This window comes from Ovis aries, chromosome 11 (genome assembly GCF_016772045.2).
Source record: "Ovis aries strain OAR_USU_Benz2616 breed Rambouillet chromosome 11, ARS-UI_Ramb_v3.0, whole genome shotgun sequence".
Taxonomy (NCBI): Eukaryota; Metazoa; Chordata; class Mammalia; order Artiodactyla; family Bovidae; genus Ovis; species Ovis aries.
This window is the reverse complement of record NC_056064.1, coordinates 37,790,298-37,809,855: the sequence shown is the minus strand read 5'-3', so window position 1 is coordinate 37,809,855 and position 19,558 is coordinate 37,790,298. Positions and strand designations below refer to the sequence as shown.

The following is a 19,558-nucleotide window of genomic DNA, read 5'->3' as shown; positions in this document are numbered from 1 at the left end:
CTAGAGGGGATATTTTGCTAAAGTATTTGAACTAGTAAAGCAGAACTCACATTTCTGAAAAGAAGGATACCATAAATTTCTGTCTATACTTACATTACACCCAAGAAAATATTTCAGATTTTTGTTGGCACAGGGTGAAATGACTCAAAATTAATTATATTAAGTTTAATGCTAGGCAGTATTTCAGCCTCTCATTAGTTAAAAACAAAACAAAAAACCCAAGTACTCGCAAATATTCTTTAAACGTGAATTGTCCTGGCTGGCTGGGCACAATCACAGAAATATGTTTTATCACTGCTGCTGCTTTGACAGTCATTTTACTTCAATAACCTTCTGCTGGCTTCCATCATCTCTCCTCACCCCACCCCCAGCCTTCTGTCTTAACACAGCACCTCCAAGCCTGTTGGTAGCCACATTCTCAGTGGGAGCGGAGGTCAGAGGTAAAGAGACAGGAGAGAAAGGGTGGGAGATGAGAGGAAATTCTGTTCTCCTTTCTCTCTGGGTCCCTCCACTGGCTCTTACCTCCTTCCTAGGTGAGGCCCATTCCCATTCTCATTCTAGCTTATTAAATAGGCTCTTCCCTAATCCTGGGAACTCCAACCTAGCTCTCACCCAGCCCCTCATACCCTTCCCAGTCCTGACCACTGGAGTCACTCCCCAGTCACAATGCCACCATCAGAGCTTGGAGTTAGGGAACAGGGGATTAAAGGAGTGCTCCCACTAACAAAGAGGAAGCCAACAGAAGGGGGAATGGCCCAGGCTTCAGGACTGAAAGGGTTTCTGGAGTCTCAAATTGGACGATCATTCCCCATCAAAATATGCTTACAGAATTCTCCTCTAGGGAGCTTCTCTGGTGGCTCAATGGTAAAGAATCCGCCTGCCTATGGAAGAGACACCGGTTCAACCCCCACATCTGGAAGACACCCCTGGAGAATGAAATGGCAATCCTACACCAGTATTTGCTTGGGAAATCCCATGGACAGAGGAGCCTGGTGGGTTACAGTCCATGGGGTCACAAATGCGCCAGACACGACTTAGCGATTAAACAACGATTCTCCTCTAGGTAAAATACAAAAGGGTTTTTTTTTAAATGCATGACATACAATTAAGTTTAAAATTTGAATAAACAGTGCTAGCTTCGGCAGCATATATACTAAAATTGGAACGATACAGAGAAGATTAGCATGGCCCCTGTGCAAGGATGACACACAAATTTGTGAAGCGTTCCATATTTTTAAAAAGAATGCATTTGAATCAGTTCTAATGAGGTGGATGAAACTGGAACCTATTATACAGAGTGAGGTAAGTCAGAAAGAAAAACTCCCATACAGTATACTAATGCATATATATAGAATTAAGAAAGACGGTAACAATGACCCTATATGCAAGACAGCAAAAGAGACACGGATGTAAAGAACAGTGTTTTGGACCCTGTGGGAGAAGGCGAGGGTGGGATGATTTCAGAGGGTAGCATTGAAACATGTATATTATCATATGTGAAGCGGATCGCCAGTCCAGGTTCAATGAATGAGACAGGGTGCTCAGGGCTGGTGCACTGGGATGACTCTGGGGGATGGGATGGGGAGGGAGGTGGGAGGGGGGTTCAGGATGGGGAACACATGTGCACCGTGGCTGATTCATGTTGATGTTTGGCAAAAACCACTACAATATTGTAAAGTAATTAGCCTCCAATTAAAATAAATAAATTAATTTAAAATAAAATAAAATTTGAATAGACAACCTTTACTGGGTGAACATGTAAGTTTTTGAGATCAATTTCCAAAAATATATAATAAAAAGTTATACATAGCTTCTAATCCTAATCTATGAGAACCATTGTCCTTTCTTGTCCAGACTTAGCATTAATGCCCTGAACAGTCTTATCAGAGAAATACATAATTTTATGATCCACAAAATAGTGTTTAAAAATGGGATGGCCTGGGAATCAACTTAAAGAACATGGTTCTTTTTCCCACGTGGGGAAAAAAAGGTATTAATAAAGAAAATACCTAAGTAAATGTTAGAAAACAATCTACTCACTATTTAAAAAAAGAAAAACAAAATCTAGGGGCAGGATGCTACTTCAGACTCATCTTTCAATTTTCAAGGATACCTACATCTTTTCTAATTAAAATGTTTAATTTATCTTATAGATACATAACTCTGAACACTTTGAAGGAGTTAAAGCCTTAAAGATGAGATGTGACCCTTTGAGGATGAAGATGGGAACCTATTTGGAAAGGAGGCATATAGGAAATGTTGTTGGGATTGTGGAGAAGAGAAAGGGGATCAAGGGAGAGGAGGGACTCCTCTCAGGGACCCATCCCAGGAGTCCTTTGTTTGAACTGATGTCCCAGAGGCAGGGAGTACAGATCTGCACCATCCTCAGGACTTCCCTGAGTTGCTAACAGTAAGACAGCCTTTCCAGTAACAGACTATGGCCATGCACTTGGCCATGCCTAACAAATCATGCCTGCCAAATCAAAACAATCTCCACCTTGGAAATAACAGAAGACCACATTTCATTCCAGATATTTGGGTATTCTATTTAATTAAGTGTCACAACTTTCCCTTTAGTAACATATTACTATTTTACAGAAGCACCCTGGTTACTGATCCAACTTCTACAAAGTCTCATTGACAGCTTCTGATAGAAACAAACAAAAAATAATCATTTCTGATTCCTTGTCACAAATATACTGAAGGTATCAGACCATTAGTATTTTTGCAGTAACTTAAATATCTCAGTAAAATCAAACTTCTGAAACTTCAGTGTTTAATTTTCCTACTCTAATGATAGAAGGCTTCCCAAGTGGTTCAGTGCTAAAGAATCTGGCTATCATGAGCCACAGGAGACATGGGTTAGATCCCTGGGTAAGGAAGATCCCCTGGAGGAAATGGCAACCCACTCCAGCATTCTTGCCAGGATAATACCATGGACAGAGGAGCCTGGGTGGCTACAATCCATGGGGTCACAGAGAGTCAGACACGACTGAGCATGTATGCACACACGATGGAAGCCTTCATAGATCTTGTCTTGCTTATTTTCACACCAATTAAATAAAAGTATCATAGTGAGGGGGGAGGAAATGACTTTTACTGCGCTTCAGTTCAGTTCAGTTCAGTTGCTCAGTCATGTCCGACTCTTTGCGACCCCATGAATTGCAGCACGCCAGGCCTCCCTGTCCATCACCAACTCCCGGAGTTCACTCAGACTCACATCCATCGAGTCAGTGATGCAATCCAGCCGTCTCATCCTCTGTCGTCCCCTTCTCCTCCTGCCCCCAATCCCTCCCAACATCAAAGTCTTTTCCAATGAGTCAACTCTTCTCATGAGGTGGCCAAAGTACTGGAGTTTCAGCTTTAGCATCATTCCTTCCAAAAGAAATCCCAGGGCTGATCTCCTTCAGAATGGACTGGTTGGATCTCCTTGCAGTCCAAGGGACCCTCAAGAGTCTTCTCCAACACCACAGTTCAAAAGCATCAATTCTTCGGCTCTCAGCCTTCTTCACAGTCCAACTCTCACATCCATACATGACCACAGGAAAAACCATAACCTTGACTAGATGGACCTTTGTTGGCAAAGTAATGTCTCTGCTTTTGAATATACTATCTAGGTTGGTCATAACTTTTTTTCCAAGGAGTAAGTGTCTTTTAATTTCATGGCTGCAATCACCATCTGCAGTGATTTTGGAGCCCCCCCCCAAAAAAGTCTGACACTGTTTCCACTGTTTCCCCATCTATGTCCCATGAAGTGATGGGACGGGACGCCATGATCTTCGTTTTCTGAGTGTTGAGCTTTAAGCCAACTTTTTCACTCTCCTCTTTCACTTTCATCAAGAGGCTTTTTAGCTCCTCTTCACTTTCTGTCATAAGGGTGGTGTCATCTGCATATCTGAGGTTATTGATATTTCTCCCGGCAATCTTGATTCCAGCTTGTGTTTCTTCCAGTCCAGCGTTTCTCATGATGTACTCGGCATATAAGTTAAATAAGCAGGGTGACAATATACAGCCTTGACGTACTCCTTTTCCTATTTGTTGTTGTTCCATGTCCAGTTCTAACTGTTGCTTCCTGACCTGCATACAGATTTCTCAAGAGGCAGGTCAGGTGGTCTGTATTCCCATCTCTTTCAGAATTTTCCACAGTTTATTGTGATCCACACAGTCAAAGGCTTTGGCATAGTCAATAAAGCAGAAATAGATGTTTTTCTGGAACTCTCTTGCTTTTTCCATGATCCAGCAGATGTTGGCAATTTGATCTCTGGTTCTTCCGCCTTTTCTAAAACCAGCTTGAACATCAGGAAGTTCACAGTTCACGTATTGCTGAAGCCTGGCTTGGAGAATTTTGAGCATTACTTTACTAGCGTGTGAGATGAGTGCAGTTGTGCGGTAGTTTGAGCATTCTTTGGCACTGCCTTTCTTTACTGTGCTTAGAACTTGTTTTAAACCTTGTATTAAATTTTTCATCTGGCAATCAATTGTAATCCTTTAAGGCATATATTTTGCTTTTTCTTAAGAGGTAAAACTTGTTGGCAAGGCTAAAATCATACCCACCAGCTTTGTTTTGGCTTGCAGGAAGTTGTCAGCATACAATAGAGAAACTGTCAACATGTTCTGTGGTTTGCTTCACCTGCTGATTGTTTCTGCCCCATGACCCAAGAAATGTATGGTATTTATATTTTTAATTCCTCTACCTCCTGAAGGTGAAAAAAATGACAATAACTATACACATATAGCATAGAGAAAACAAAAACTGGAAACACAGATAGTACTATAGATTAAGTTTTAACTACTGACTGGTCTGCAAATCTGAATTAACACTTCTGCAATCTTCACTGAATCTATCCTACAGAAATATTTGCATATATAGACAAAGATGCAGATATGTTCTCTATAGCACTGTGGAAATATTAAAAAAACTGTAAACAATCTAAACATCCTTTAATAGGGGAATAATTAAATTCAAAACACTGTACAATAGTTAAAATGAATATATATATATGAGTATATTCATAGATTTATATGGGAAAGCTTACAATGGTGTGATGTTAAAAAAACAATTTCTTTTTTTCTTTTTTTCATTGAACTATAGTTGATTTACAATATTGTGTTAGCTTCAAGAATACAGCAAAGTAATTCAGATACACATATATATTCTCTTTTACAGATTCTTTTCCAATATGGGCCCCTGCAAGATACTGAATATAGTTCCCTGAGCTACAGAGTAAATCTTTGTTGTTTATCTATTTTATATATAGTGGTGCATATCTGTTAACCCCATACTCCTAATTTATCCCTCCCTGTCTTCTCCTTTGGTAACCGTAAGTTTGTTTTCTTTGTGAGTCTGTTTCTGTTTCGTAAGTAAGTCCATTTGTATTATTTTTTAGATTGCATGCATAAGTGTTATCATATAATAGTTGTCTTTCTCCGACTTACTTAGTACAATAATCTCTGAGTCCATTCATGTTGCTGCAAATGGCAATATTTTACTATTTTTTAAATATTTATTTATTTGGCCGCACCAGGTCTTAGTTGCAGCATGTGAGATCTTGTTCCCTGACCAGGGATTGAATTTGGGTCCCCTGCATTGGGAGCTCAGAGTCTTAGCCACTGGACCACCAGGGAAGTCCCTATTTCATAATTTTTATGGCTGAGTAATGTGATATATATACATATCACATCTTCTTTATCCATTCAACTGTCAGTGGACACTCTAGTTGCTTCTATCTCTTGGCTATTATAAATTGTGCTGCTATGAACACTGGGTTGCATATATCTTCTCAAATCAGAGCTTTCGTCTTTTCTAGATATATGCCTCGGAGTGCGATTGCTGGATCATATGGTAGTTCTATTTTTAGTTTCTTAAGGAGCCTCCATATTGTTTCCCACATGACCACACCAATTTATGTTCCCACCTACAATGTATGAAGGTTTCCTTTTTTCCACACTCTCTCCTGTATTTATTGTAGGCTTTTTAGTGATAGCCATTCTAACTGGTGTGAGGTGATAGCTCACTGTAGTTTCGATTTGCATTTCTCTAATAATTAGCGGGCTTTCCCGGTGGCTCAGCAGTAAAGAATATACTTGCCAATGCAGGAGACACAGGTTTGGTCCCTGGATTGGGAAGATCCCCTGGAGAAGGAAATGGCAACCCACTCCAGTTTATTCTTGCCTGGGAAATCCCATGGACAGAGGACCCTGGTGGGCTACAGTCCGTGGGGTCACAAAGAGTTGGACACAACTTAGAGACTAAACAACAATTAGCAATATTGAGCATCATTTCATGTGCCTCTTGGCCATCTGGATGTCTTTGGAGAAATGCCTGTTAAGTTCTTCTGCCATTTTTCAATTGGATTGTTTGTGTTTTTTTTGACACTGAGTTGTATGAGTTGTTTGTATATTTTGGAAATTAAGTCCTTGTTGGTCACATAATTTGGAAATATTTTCTCCCAGTCTGTAGGCTGTCTTTTTGTTTTGTTTACAGTTTCCTTTGCTGTGCAAATGCATATAAGTTTGATTAGGACCCATTTGTTTTTGCTTTTATTTCTATTGCTTTGGGAGACAGAACTAAGAAAATATTGCCACAATTCATGTTAGAATTGTAGCAGGCTTCAGTGGTTGTAGCACACAGGCTCAACAGTTGCAGAAAATGTTTTGCCTATATTCTCTCCTAGAAGTCCTATGATATCATGTCTTATATTTAAGTCTTTAAGCCGTTTTGAGTTTTTTTTGTGTGTGTGCGTATATGATGTGAGGGAGTATTCTAACTTTATTGATTTACATGAGTCTGCCCAGCTTTCCCAACACCACTTGCTGAAGAGATTGTCTTTTCTCCAATGTATATTCTTGTCTCATTAGTTAAAGATTAATTGACCATATTGATGAAAGTGAAAGTGGAGAGTGAAAAAGTTGGCTTAAAGCTCAACATTCAGAAAACGAAGATCATGGCACCTTATACCATCACTTCATGGGAAATAGATGGGGAAACAGTAGAAACAGTGTCAGACTTTATTTTGGTGGGCTCCAAAATCACTGCAGATGGTGACTGCAGCCATGAAATTAAAAGACACTTACTCCTTGGAAGAAAAGTTATGACCAACCTAGATAGCATATTGAAAAGCAGAGACATTACTTTGCCAACAAAGGTCCGTCTAGTCAAGGCTATGGTTTTTCCAATGGTCATGTATGGATGTGAGAGTTGGACTGTGAAGAAAGCTGAGCACCAAAGAATTGATGCTTTTGAACTGTGCTGTTGGAGAAGACTCTTGAGAGTCCCTTGGACTGCAAGGAGATCCAACCAGTCCGTTCTGAAGATCAGCCCTGGGATTTCTTTGGAGGGAATGATGCTAAAGCTGAAACTCCAGTACTTAGGCCACCTCATGCAAAGAGCTGACTCATTGGAAAAGACTATGATGCTGGGAGGGATTGGGGGCAGGAGGAGAAGGGGACGACAGAGGATGAGATGGCTGGATGGCATCACTGACTCGATGGATGTGAGTCTGAGTGAACTCCGGGAGTTGGTGATGGACAGGGAGGCCTGGCGTGCTGCGATTCATGGGGTCGCAAAGAGTCGGACATGACTGAGCGACTGAACTGAACTGAACTGAGTATGTGTTTATTTCTGGGCTCTCTATTCTGTTCCATTGATCTATATATCTGTTTTTGTGCCAATACCACACTGTTTTGATTACTGTAGCTTTTTATTGTCTAAGGTCTGGGAGGGTTTATGCCTCCAGCTTTGTTCTTTTTCCTCAGGATTGCTTTGGAAATTCTGGGTCTTTTATGATTCCATATACATTGGGATTATTTGTTCTAAATGTGTGAAAAATGTCATGGATAGTTTGATAGGGACAGCACTGAATCTGTATGTTGCTTTGGGTAGCATGGCCATTTTAACAATATTAATTCTAACAATCAAAGGTCATGAGATGTCTTTCCATTTCTTTGAATCATTTTCAATTTCTTTTACCCATGTTTTATAGTTCTTAGCACATAGGTCTTTCACCTCCTTGATTAGGTTTATTCTTAGCTCTTTTTTGTACACAATGTTTTTAATTCACTAAAAAACTTTTTTGGTTGCACTGGGTCTGCATTGCTGTCCATGGGCTTTCTCTAGTTGCTTCTCGTTGTGGTGGCCTCTCCTGTTTTAGAGCATAGGCTCCAGGTATGCGGGCTTCAGTGGTTGCAGCATGCAGGCTCAGCAGCTGCAGTGTGTGGCTCTAGGACACAGAGGCCTCAGTAGTTAGAGCACACAGGCTCAGTATTTGCGGCTCATGGGCCCTGGAGTACATGGGCTTTAGCAGTTGTGGCTCACAGGCTCTAGGGTGTGGGCTCAGAAGTTACAGTGCATGGGCTTAGGTGCTCATGTGGAATCTTCCTGAACCAGGGATTGAACTCGTGTCCTCTGCACTGGCAGGCAGATTCCTATCCACTGTACCACCAGGGAAGTCCCTGGACACAGTATTAAATGGGATTGTTCTTTCGCTTTCTCATAGTTCATTGTTAGTATAAAGAAATGCAAAAGATTTCTGTATATTAATCTTGTAACCTGCAACCTTGCTGAATTCACTTATTAGTTCCAATAGTTTTAGTGTGGAGTCTTCAGGCTCTTCTATATATAATATCATCTCATTTGCATATAATGACAATTTTGCCTCTTCCCTTCCAATTTGAATACCTATTTTTCTTCTCTGATTGCTCGGGCTAGGTCAAGTAATCTATATTCTTCTATGTTGCACAAATATTCTACAGTAAAAATATATTCATAAGTTATTTTTGTAAAAAATACATGGACCATAACACCTATCAGAATACCTAAAAATAAAGAATACAACATCAAGAGTTTGTGAGGAAATGGAGTAACTATAATTCTCATATACTGTTGTTGGGAGTGTAAAAGAGGTTACGATCACTTTGGGAAACTGGTTTCCAATAAAATTAAATGTTTCATTCCATAAGACCCAGTACCTCCACTCCTAGATCTTTATTCAGGAGAAATGAGTGTTTATGTTACAAAAAAAGTTATACAAGAATTCTCATAGCAGCTATAATCATAGTAACCCAAAACTGAACAATTCAATTGTTCATCAGAAGAAAAATGAATAAGCAAACAATGGAGTCACACAATGGATTACTACTTAGCAAAAGGATAGATAAATGATACACAGAAAAACATGTATGAATCTCAAAAACATTATATTGAGGACAGACACAAAAGAGATCATACTGATTTATGAAATTCCAGAACTGGAAAGGAACTTTATTGGGAGATGGAAATGTTTATGTCTTGATGTGAGTTGTAGTCACACAGGTATATACATATATGAAAGTCATCCAGTTGTAACACTTAACACTAGTGCATTTTATATACATTAATCACACCTTAATAAAGTACTGGGAAGGAAGAAAGGAAGAGGGGAGGGATCAATGGATGAAGAGGCTCACACAAAGAGCTATCAAAACGGAAAATTTATTTTAAAGGGAGGGTGATTTTAAGGAAATTTATTATAATACAGTAAGGAGAGATTATCTATAACTTTCTAAGTACCCAGGACACTTCTCATATTTGATTTATAATATACAGGAGCTTAATTAATTCCAACTTAACTATCACATTGGTATAAGTATGTATAAATATGTGCCATTGGATACATTTTAGTAAAGCTCCTATTATGTGAATAAAAATTTCATTTCCCTCATAACATACTAATATTAGAATATCAACAATGTTAGAAGGAGATCCTAGATGAAATTTACGTAATTCATAAATAATTTTTTCAAAGCCATAAACTTTCAGGAAAGCTTGCTCTCTGGATACTAAGACCACTGTTTCTGACCCTACATCTGTCCTATCTTCCATGTAAAAATTGGATAGTAAAATTAAACAGTGGAACACAAAGACTCCAAACCTGAAAAGCCATCTGTTATAATCACCTAACCTATAATGCAACACTGGTAAACCAGAAAAGCAAGCAATGAACTTGGAAACACAGGGGAAATAAATATGAATAAATGTAGCAGAAACTATAGGATTTCTGTACAGTGTAATGGTTCATAATGTGAAAAATTAGATCTATTATAGTTATGTCAATATGTTAAGATTCTCTGATGATGGCAGAATTTGAAATTTATCTTATTTTTTCTATACTTAAAGTGATTAAAAATTGTTTAAGTATTACACTTATATAATGAGGTAAAAACATTATTCTCTTAATAGCATTAGAATTCCTCTTAGGAAGAGAATCACCATTGTTTGGCAAAGTAACCTGTTTCTCTGTGGGGGTGTTGGTGGGAGCCTAAACCAATAAACTACCTTTGGTGAAACTACCTTTCCATGTGGCAAGAGAAAAAAAACTTTTTTTTGTTTGTTTTGCTCCAGACAGGATACAGGGAGAAAGTACCAGTGAGAAAGCATAAGGCTGAGAACTACATCAGGGGAAAGGCCAGAGGGCACTGTCTCATGAATGGATTGGCAAAAGGGAGTTTAGGAACAGGAATGGCTAATATTCAATATGAAATATTTTGCATAACTGTCGTGGAAACCCCTCCTCCCTCTCCCTCTACCCCCTGACTCACAGTGATGTTTTCGACACTCACAGGGACTTCATGCGGACAGGCCTCTGTGGAAATTGAAGACAAGGATATATGTCACGGCCATAGTTTCTCAACCCTGGCACTACTGACATCTGCTGCTGCTAAGTCACTTCAGTCGTGTCCGACTTGTGCAACCCCACAGACGGTAGCCCACCAGGCTCTCCCGTCCCTGGGATTCTCCAGGCAAGAACACTGGAGTGGGTTGCCATTTCCTTCTCCAATGCATGAAAGTGAAAAGTGAAAGTGAAGTCGCTCAGTCGTGTCCGACTCTTAGTGACCCCATGGACTGCAGCTTACCAGGTTCCTCTGCCCATGGGATTTTCCAGGAAAGAGTACTGGAGTGGGATGCCATTGCCTTCTCCGCTACTGACATTTGGGGCTCGATAATTCTTTGCTGTAGGGCTGTCCAATGCATTGTAGGAAGTTGAACAGCATCACTGGCCTCGACCCATTAGGTACCAATAGCACCTTCCCTAGTTGTGACAACAATAACAAAAATGTCTCCAAGTGTTGCCAAATGCCCCCTGAGGGACAAAACCACCCCATTTGAGAACCATGGAAGCAGGGGAACCTGGAAGGAAAGGTAACCTTGAGAATGCACACCCTTGGAGAATTCTTCAGATTTTGAGGAGATATTTGGCCTTCCACCATGAGGAATAGATCTTGCCTAGAGTTCTGAACTCCCTCGTAGCTCAGTCGGTAAAGAGTCTGACTTCTATGCAGGAGACCTGCGTTCAATCCCTGGGTCGGGAAGATCTCCTGGAGAAGGAAATGAAAACCCACTCCAGTATTCTTGTTTGGAGAATACCATGAACAGAGGAGCCTGGCAGGCCTCAGTCTATGGGGTTGCAAGAGTTGGACACGACTGAGCGACTAAACACACACAGCACAGAGTTAGTTCAAAAGGCCTGGGCAGCCCAGCTAACATCTAGGACATACCCATAATGAAGCTAAAATATTTCTACCAATTAAAAAAAAATTCTGTTTATTAAAACAGAAAGGGAGAAGGGAAAGACTGAACCTTTTTTTTTCAACTGAGAAATAATGCAAAAATACTATTTACAGAAACACACATGCATTAAAGCATTCTATATAACAAGGTAAGGAACACATGGCTTTCTTAAGTTAGCAAGGAAGCTAACTTCCTCTTTCCTTCCTCCAAAAAGTTCTGATCTAAGGAAGGAAATGAAGAACATCCTGAAAGAACCCCTACAAACCTCCTCTAATTTGGAGGAGCAAGGATGAACCACTGACCCAAGCAAAAGGCCTATAAGTTTTCCTGGGGTGAAGCAGTTGTAAGAAGAGAGATCAACAAGACTTCCTCAAAGAAAAAAACCTTTTTTAAATTTTATTTATCAAACATACGGTGTATAATACATTCTAGATACTATTCTAACTTCTTTTCAAATACTTAGTCCTTTATTTCTCATAAATTCAATGAGATAGGAACTTCTCTGGTGGTCCAGTGGCTAAGACTGTGCTCCCAACGCAGGGGGCCTGGATTCAATCCCTAATCAGGGAACTAGATCCCACATGCTGCAACTAAGAGTTTGCATACAACTAAGAGCTGGCATGGGCTTCCCTGATGGCTCAGATGGTGAGCATTGAATAGATGCTTTCTGACTGTGGTGCTGGAGAAGACTCTTGAGAGTCCCTTGGTCAGCAAGGAGATCAAACCAGTCAATCCTAAAAGGAAACCAACCCTGAATATTTATTGGAAGGACTGATGCTGAAGCTGAAGCTCCAGTCCTTTGGCCACCTGATGAGAACAGCTGACTCACTGGAAAAGACCCTGATGCTAAGAAAGAGCGAAGGCAGGAGGACAAGGAGACGACAGAGGACAAGATGGTTGGATGGCATCACCAATTCAATGTGCATGAGTCTGAACAAACTCCAGGAGATGGTGAAGGACAGGAAAGCCTGGCATGCTTCAGTCCAGGGGGTCGCACAGAGTTGGACATGACTGAGAAACTGAACGAAACAACAAAACTTACCACAAAGAAAATATACAGGAGCTATGAGAAAATATTAACCTTCAAAAAGAAAAATATATTGAAGAACTAGAGAAAATATCTCCCTCTGAAGTACCCTTATTATTAAAGAACAGAAATGTTTAAAAATTTTCTTTCATATTTCCAACAACATCCAAAATGTCATTATGTCTATAAGCCAGATTTACAGATGTAATGAAAACAAAACAATGAATGGTGTGGAGAGAACACAAGGAAATTTTTTTTTAAATAAATAAATGCTGAATTTAAAACCACAATCAGTGACAGATGAGACAATAAAAGATGAAACACAGAGAATAAATTGGGGCTCAATATATTTACAATATAAACCTTAGTATAACAGAATAAAAGCAATGACAATAGAAGAAACTTTCTCATGTTAAAGACCTTAACACTATAGATCAAAAGGGTTCACTACATACCAGGCAAAAATAATCAAAAGTCTAACTTTGAAATTATCCAGTGACATTTTGAGAGCAAAGAAAAATATCCTATAAACATGCCGGCAGGCAGTGGGAGGGATGGGTTATAAAATAAATACATCAGTTTGGCATCAGACTTCTCCTCCACAAAACTGAAGACCAGGAGATACAGGTAAAACTTTGAGAGGTTAAGTTGAGAGGAAGGGAAAGGAATTGATCCTAGAACCTTATCCCCACAGCTAAGTTTATATGAAACTAGACAGACACATACTCAAACTCAGAGGCACTCAGTAAGTGTACTATCAAAGTCCCCTTCCTGAAAAATCCACTCGGCATCACAGTCTCAATCGTCATCTACTAGGGCTTTCTGCACTACCCGATACAGCAGCCACTGTGGCTACTGAGTAGCTGAAACGTAGCTAACATAACTGAGGAACGGATTTCCTTTGGTTTTATTTAATTTCAGATAATTTACATAGCTACATATGGCCATGGTTACCCTTCTAGCAAAGTCTAAATATCTAAGAGATAAAGAGCTCAAGAATGAAAAAGTCATGGTACAAAAAGTATGCAATGAACAAGTTAAGCAAAAGTATCATTGTATTTCATTAAATATAAACTATCCAAAAAATCATTATAGCTATGGTTTTAAATATTATGCAAATATCAAAATAATTCTTATAACCTAATATACACAATAAAAACATTAATAATTCTGAATCTAAAATCTCAGATTATATAAGCCATTTCACATTTCACATTGGAGGAGAGAGTAGAAGATACTGTTTCATTCTTAACATTGCTAATCAAAGGGACATGGTTTATTTTGTTTTTTTTTTTTTAAGCTATAAGAGTCAAACTATCAGTGGAATAAAACCAGGATGTATAACTTTAAAATCACTCACAAGGAAAAAAAAAGAACATGAGTGATCTAAGAAGATACTCAGGTGACCATAGCAAGTGAAAAACAGTAAGTGGAAAAATCAGTATACAAAACTATACACACAATATGTCCCAACTTTTAAAGTCTGTACAAATAATAAAAACTGAAAAATATGCATGGAAATTTAATAGTTGTTGACTATGGGTGACTGTTTTCTAAATCTTCTACATGAGCAATACTACCTTTATAACCAAAAAATTTAGCATGAAAAAGAAATAAGGGACTTCTCTGGTGGTCCAGGGGTTAAGAATCTGCCTTCCAACACAGGGGATGTGGGTTCAATCCGTGGCTGGGGAACTAGCATCCCATGTGCAGCAGGACAACCAAGCCTGTGCCCCACAGCTAGAGAGCCTGAGCATCACAAATGAAGGGCTCACACAGCCAAAAAAAAAAAAATTAGTTAGAAAAAAAGAAAGAAATGGAAGTAGGGTCACATACATTTCAGAATTTAGCCAAACAATACCGCCATTTATCCAGAAGACAACCCAGTATTAAAAAATTAAGCAAAAAAGACTATGAGCAGCCAATGTGTAAGTCGCAACGTGCAGACCTAAAGTTTGGGTACCATGTTCATCAAGAGAGACCTTTATATTTTCTTTTACACATATCTTAATTCCAATGAACTTAATTATCTACTGTTTCTAGAGCATCGGGGATACTGATACACTGAGAACAGTACAAAGTGATAGGCCTGGTCTAACTGTAGGAAACAATGACAAAAAATTAAAATATAAAACAGACACATTCACAAAGCAGTCCAGTGGCAATTATGGCAAAAAAATCTCTAAATAACTTAATATATCTCTATACAGTATGATAATTGATATACACTGTAACAATTCAGACTTAAAGTGTTCAGAGAAGTTGTCTTGAATGCAGACTGGTTGAGGAAGTGTGAGAAGTTTCTATAGAATCCGAGAAAAAATTTGATCACAACTGTTTATAATAAAAATAATGCTTAAAGAGAACATCTTCAGCTATCCAGCACAACTCACTCCTGCGAGTTCCACAGAGTTGGAATTTTACCATATTGAAAAAGATTTTATGGTTGGCTACATCAACCAGTACAAAACTGGAGAACAACCTGGAATGAAATGATTAATGACTTCTTTCCAAGGAAGTTTAAAACAAGTAACTATAGGCATGTCAGAATCAGCATTAATGCAACAATTGCTACTAAATGCAGCTGAATTGTGGATGTTATTTTGGCTCTAATCCATGTTTGAGCAGGATTTAGGTACCTTGTAGATACTTATTACCTATTAAACTCAGTAAGCACCATTCCATCACACAGAACAAATTATGAACTAAAGAAATATTTATTCTATTTCCTTTACAGCTGCCTCTTGTGCTGCTGACTTCAAAAGAGATACTAGAAAGACAAGGAAGAAACTGATTATGTTTGTATCTGTGAAACAAAGACTATGCAAACTGTCAGCACGCCATTGTTTCTGTTTCCAGTGTGGTTATCATAGCACAAAAACAAAATGATAACTTCTACTCCTGAAGCCTGATTATTTGAAAATAGACCTGAATATTTCTTCCTCTTTCAATAAGGCAGTAAATGTCCTTCACTTTACTTATCTATAAGGCACTTAATTGCTGAAATGGACTAGTTACTATTTCTATATGAGAGCCTGACAGAATCTGAGGAAGATGGTTCCTGAGTTACTCTAGAAATCTCTCACTGATTTAATATTTGCCCAAAATCCAAGAAAGCACTAAAAAAAAAAAAAAAAAATGGGGGGGATCCCCACCTTCCGCATATCTCTAGTACTAAAAACAAAAAAGCATAATCACAATACTGGTTAATGGTCCTTTGGAACTCTGACCTCTCCAAGCTTCTATTTGTCCTTTGTTCCTTTTCCTTTTAAATAGCCTTACTGGTTGTTTTATCCTGATTACAAAAGTAATACATGGTCATTGTCACGGTTCAAACAACATGAAGATGTATGAAATAAAATAACCTCTCTCTCCCCAACCTTCTCTTTCCCCTCCCTAGAGAACCAATTTGGGAGCTTGGTGTATATTCTTTCTTACTCTTTCTTAGGCTTACACAAATATTATGGGGTATTTTTTTTGGTGGGGTTGTTTTCAAACAAAAATGGTATGTTATTTATACTGGTATGTTATTTATACTATTTATATTGCTTTTTAGTCTCAAAAATATGTTGTCAACACTTCCTAAGACAATATATAAAGATCCACCTCACCCTTTTTAACGGTTACAAAATATTCCATAAGATGGATGATTCCACAAGATATCATCGCCTGACTTCTCCCAACTCATGGCCACTTACTATGCATCCTGATATATATACTTCAGGCTTCCCAGGTGACTCAGAATCCACCTGCCAATGCAGGAGAAGCAGGTTTGATCCCTGAGTCAGGAAGATCCCCGGGAGAAGGAAATGGCAACCCACTCCAGTATTCTGGAGTCTGATGAGCTATACAGTCCATAGAGTTGAACACAACTTAGCGACTAAAACAAACAAACAAAAATATATACTTCATGTTCTTTACTTTCATTAACATAGATTCCTAGGAGTGGAGTTTCTTGGTCAAATGTTTAAAATTTTATCCTTAAAATTAATTTTAGACCTTCAGCGTTTCTGTTCCCTTCTTCAATATGCAAAATCTGGCATAAACCTTTCATAATGCTTTGCATATCTTATTTTTCAAAGCACACACATTATGTCAAAAAACGCCCCTGTCATTTATGCTCTTGTAGTTATAAATAAATAAATGCTAAAGTTATGGCTGTGATGGCCAGCATTAAATCACGGTGCAAATGCTTATGGCTTGGTTTATGAAAGTAGTAATTCATTGTGGAAACTCCACCCCCACAGCCTGTGGCAGCATTGAAGTAGCAGCACTCTCACCCTATGACTCCCTCCACTGAGTGACAATATAGAGATCAGGACCTACATATTTTCTAATTGTCAGCAGTTAACCTTAAAAAGTGTGTGTGGGGGTGGGTGGGGGAAGACAAACAGCAACAGATGAAAAATTGATAGCCATTATGGGCTTCTAATATTTACAAACTATTTGTAGTCCAGTGAATAATTCTGTTGGTCTACAACAGAGAATGTGTTCCATAAAAAACAAAACCTACAACCAATATGTTGCTATGATTACACAAACCTTTCAAAAGTATATTCTTCAAACATTTTTCAATAGAATTATTGGTTGAATTCCACTTTCACATTTTTTTTCTCTACTTCAGATTCAGACTCTAATTACATACTTTAAAAAAAAAAGGGGGAGCCTTAAAGTAATACATTAACCAACATAGCTTCTTAGAATTTAATCTTGGATTGTTCTATATATTCCAAAGACCCGAGCACCAACACAGATTGTTAAGACACAGCAAGTTTGATACAGAAGTATGTGACATGCAATTAATCTCCATTCATACTCTGCTCTACTTGTCAGCAAACAAAGGTTCTGCTTTAGGAGGAGATCTGAAGACTTCAATTAAAAACAGTCAGCTAACAAGAAAATAATCTAAACTAAAGGAAGGTGGCAGGTGCAGAAATGAGTTGTTTACCAAAGTGTCAGTTTTGAACAATAAAGAACTGCACATCAAAAATGCTGAAGGAGTGGATGTCATTGTAAGCCTCTGAAAATAAAAAGGAATTTTCTATCAAGGCTGTAAACAAAATCTAAGTATAGTTTAACTAGTTTGTAAAACAGGTTTCCTCTCAACAAATGACAGATATCAATAAAAAGAATCTGTTTATATCTTTAACTGCAAGCAGAATGAAACTTTTTGCCACGGTTCCTTCTCTCCTGGAAACCAGACACAGTACAGACTCTCTTTATATTTGGAATTACTGAGCCAACAGCAGACGGAAAGGCTGGGTTCCTTCTAGACATCCAGATGATGCTCTTTTACCCCACAAATACTTCTCTATTCTGAAAATTTAGATTCACTCAGGTTGCAAGCAAAATAAATTTTGGAAACTTCATTTCATAAGAAACACGTAGTTGACAGCTTTTATGGAAGCAACCCAGAATGGAAACAGCGCTACAAACAGACTGAAAAGACTTGCCAAATATTTGATTAGGAGGCATTTATACCAAGATAACATGGTAATGGAGATATAAAACCAATTAAATTGAGAGAAACTGAAGAGAAAAAAACATACTGCTTGCCAAAACTATGACCTGCCGAAAACAGGCCATCTGTTAAGTATGTGTCAAAAATGTCACCTCTATACCAAAAGGCTTAATTCTGAGCGGTTTCCTCCTGGGACCCTTATGCAAACACAGATTCCAGGTCCCCATCCTTCCAGGAAGGTCGGTTACAGGAAAAGCAAATTATTAATACTTTTTCACCAGGAAAAGTGGGAGGCAAGCAGATCTTGCCCATTAGCAAAAAGTGTCTCTGGAGTGTTACAGCGGGATGTGTTGAGTGTTAGTGAGTATGGCCTTAACTCTTACAAGGACTGATGGGCTCTACGGTTTGAGGGTGAACACACCGCAATGGGGCACTTCTAGAAAGGGAAGAGATGTAACACTGGGATCCGACCCGGGGCAAGAGGGAGTCTGTGGGCGGGTGAAGGGGGCCTGAGGTCTGGGTGTCCAGGCCTTGGCCGACAGGAGCCCCTGAGCCCTAACAGCCCCGTGAGACCGTGGGGAGCTCTAAGCACGAAGGTCAGGGTTCCCTGTGAAGGGACACAGTCAGGGCTGGAGAGGGGCCAGCGCGTAACCCACAGACGCAGGGCGTCCTGAAGAGAAAGGGACAGGCTGAAGGCCAGCCGCGGCGGCCCGGGGACCTTGAACCCGGCCAGAACTTGCTGAGAAGCCGGGAGGCTAAGTGGGAGGTGGAGACGCCTTGAGGGAAAAGAAAATGTGTTACTAGGAGTGAACGGGACCCCTGAGCGAGGGGTGAACAGCTGGCTCTGCAGAGTCAGGACTCCGGCAGCAGCCTCGAGGTTCTAGAAGGCGGGAGGGAGCCGACGGGGAAGGCCGGCCTTGGGAGCCGCTGGCGTCTCGGCTGCTGCCGGCTCGGCACGTGCGACTCCCGGCGGGCTCGGCGGCGCCCGGGCCAGCGGGGCGTTACCTTCCAGGAGCCAACGGATCTCCTCGGGGAGGGCGGCGGCGGCCTGCATGTGGCGGGCGGCGGGAGAGGGCCGGGCGGGCGGACTGGCGGGCGGGCGGGCGGCTGCGGCGGCACCTGGCCCTCAGTCGCCGGCGCCGCGGGGCCGAGCCGCAGGGCGGGGCGCGCTCAGGAAGCGGCGCGCGGCGGGCGGGGCGCCTGGGCGGCGGCGACACCTGTGCGCGGGGCCCGCGCCCCTACGCCCGCGCCCCAGGGAGGAGGTGCCCGCCCCGCGGCCCCCATTCCCTGTCAGAACAAAGACGCGACGCGACTCCAGGCACCTCGCCTCCGGGCGCTCCCCATTCTAAGCTCGGGACCGCGGGCCTCGCCGGCAGGTGGAGAAGCCACCGTGGGGCCGAGATGAGGCGCGAGGAGGTGGAATCCGAGGACAGGGTCAGTCCCCGCCAAGCCGGGCCGCAGTCATTCCCGACTCAGTTCGCGAGTCCAAGCCCGGAAAACCAGGGCAGAACCGTGGGTCAGGCAA

The 19,558-nt window shown here is 40.5% G+C and overlaps 1 protein-coding gene and 1 non-coding gene across 2 annotated transcripts in view; one reads left to right on the top strand and one right to left on the bottom strand.

Moving 5' to 3' along the window:
• SKAP1 (src kinase associated phosphoprotein 1) overlaps nt 1-19,182 on the bottom strand; it is a 306,266-nt gene extending 287,084 nt beyond the window's left edge. The window contains exon 1 of the mRNA XM_027974662.2: nt 19,039-19,182. Within this exon, the coding sequence (XP_027830463.1) occupies nt 19,039-19,087 (49 nt within the window). The 5' untranslated portion in view covers nt 19,088-19,182. The remainder of the gene's footprint in view (nt 1-19,038) is intronic.
• On the top strand, nt 1,130-1,236 carry LOC114117024 (U6 spliceosomal RNA). Its single transcript, XR_003590820.2, has one exon. It is a non-coding gene; the product is annotated as a U6 spliceosomal RNA (small nuclear RNA).
• Nucleotides 19,183-19,558: the final 376 nt, after the last annotated feature.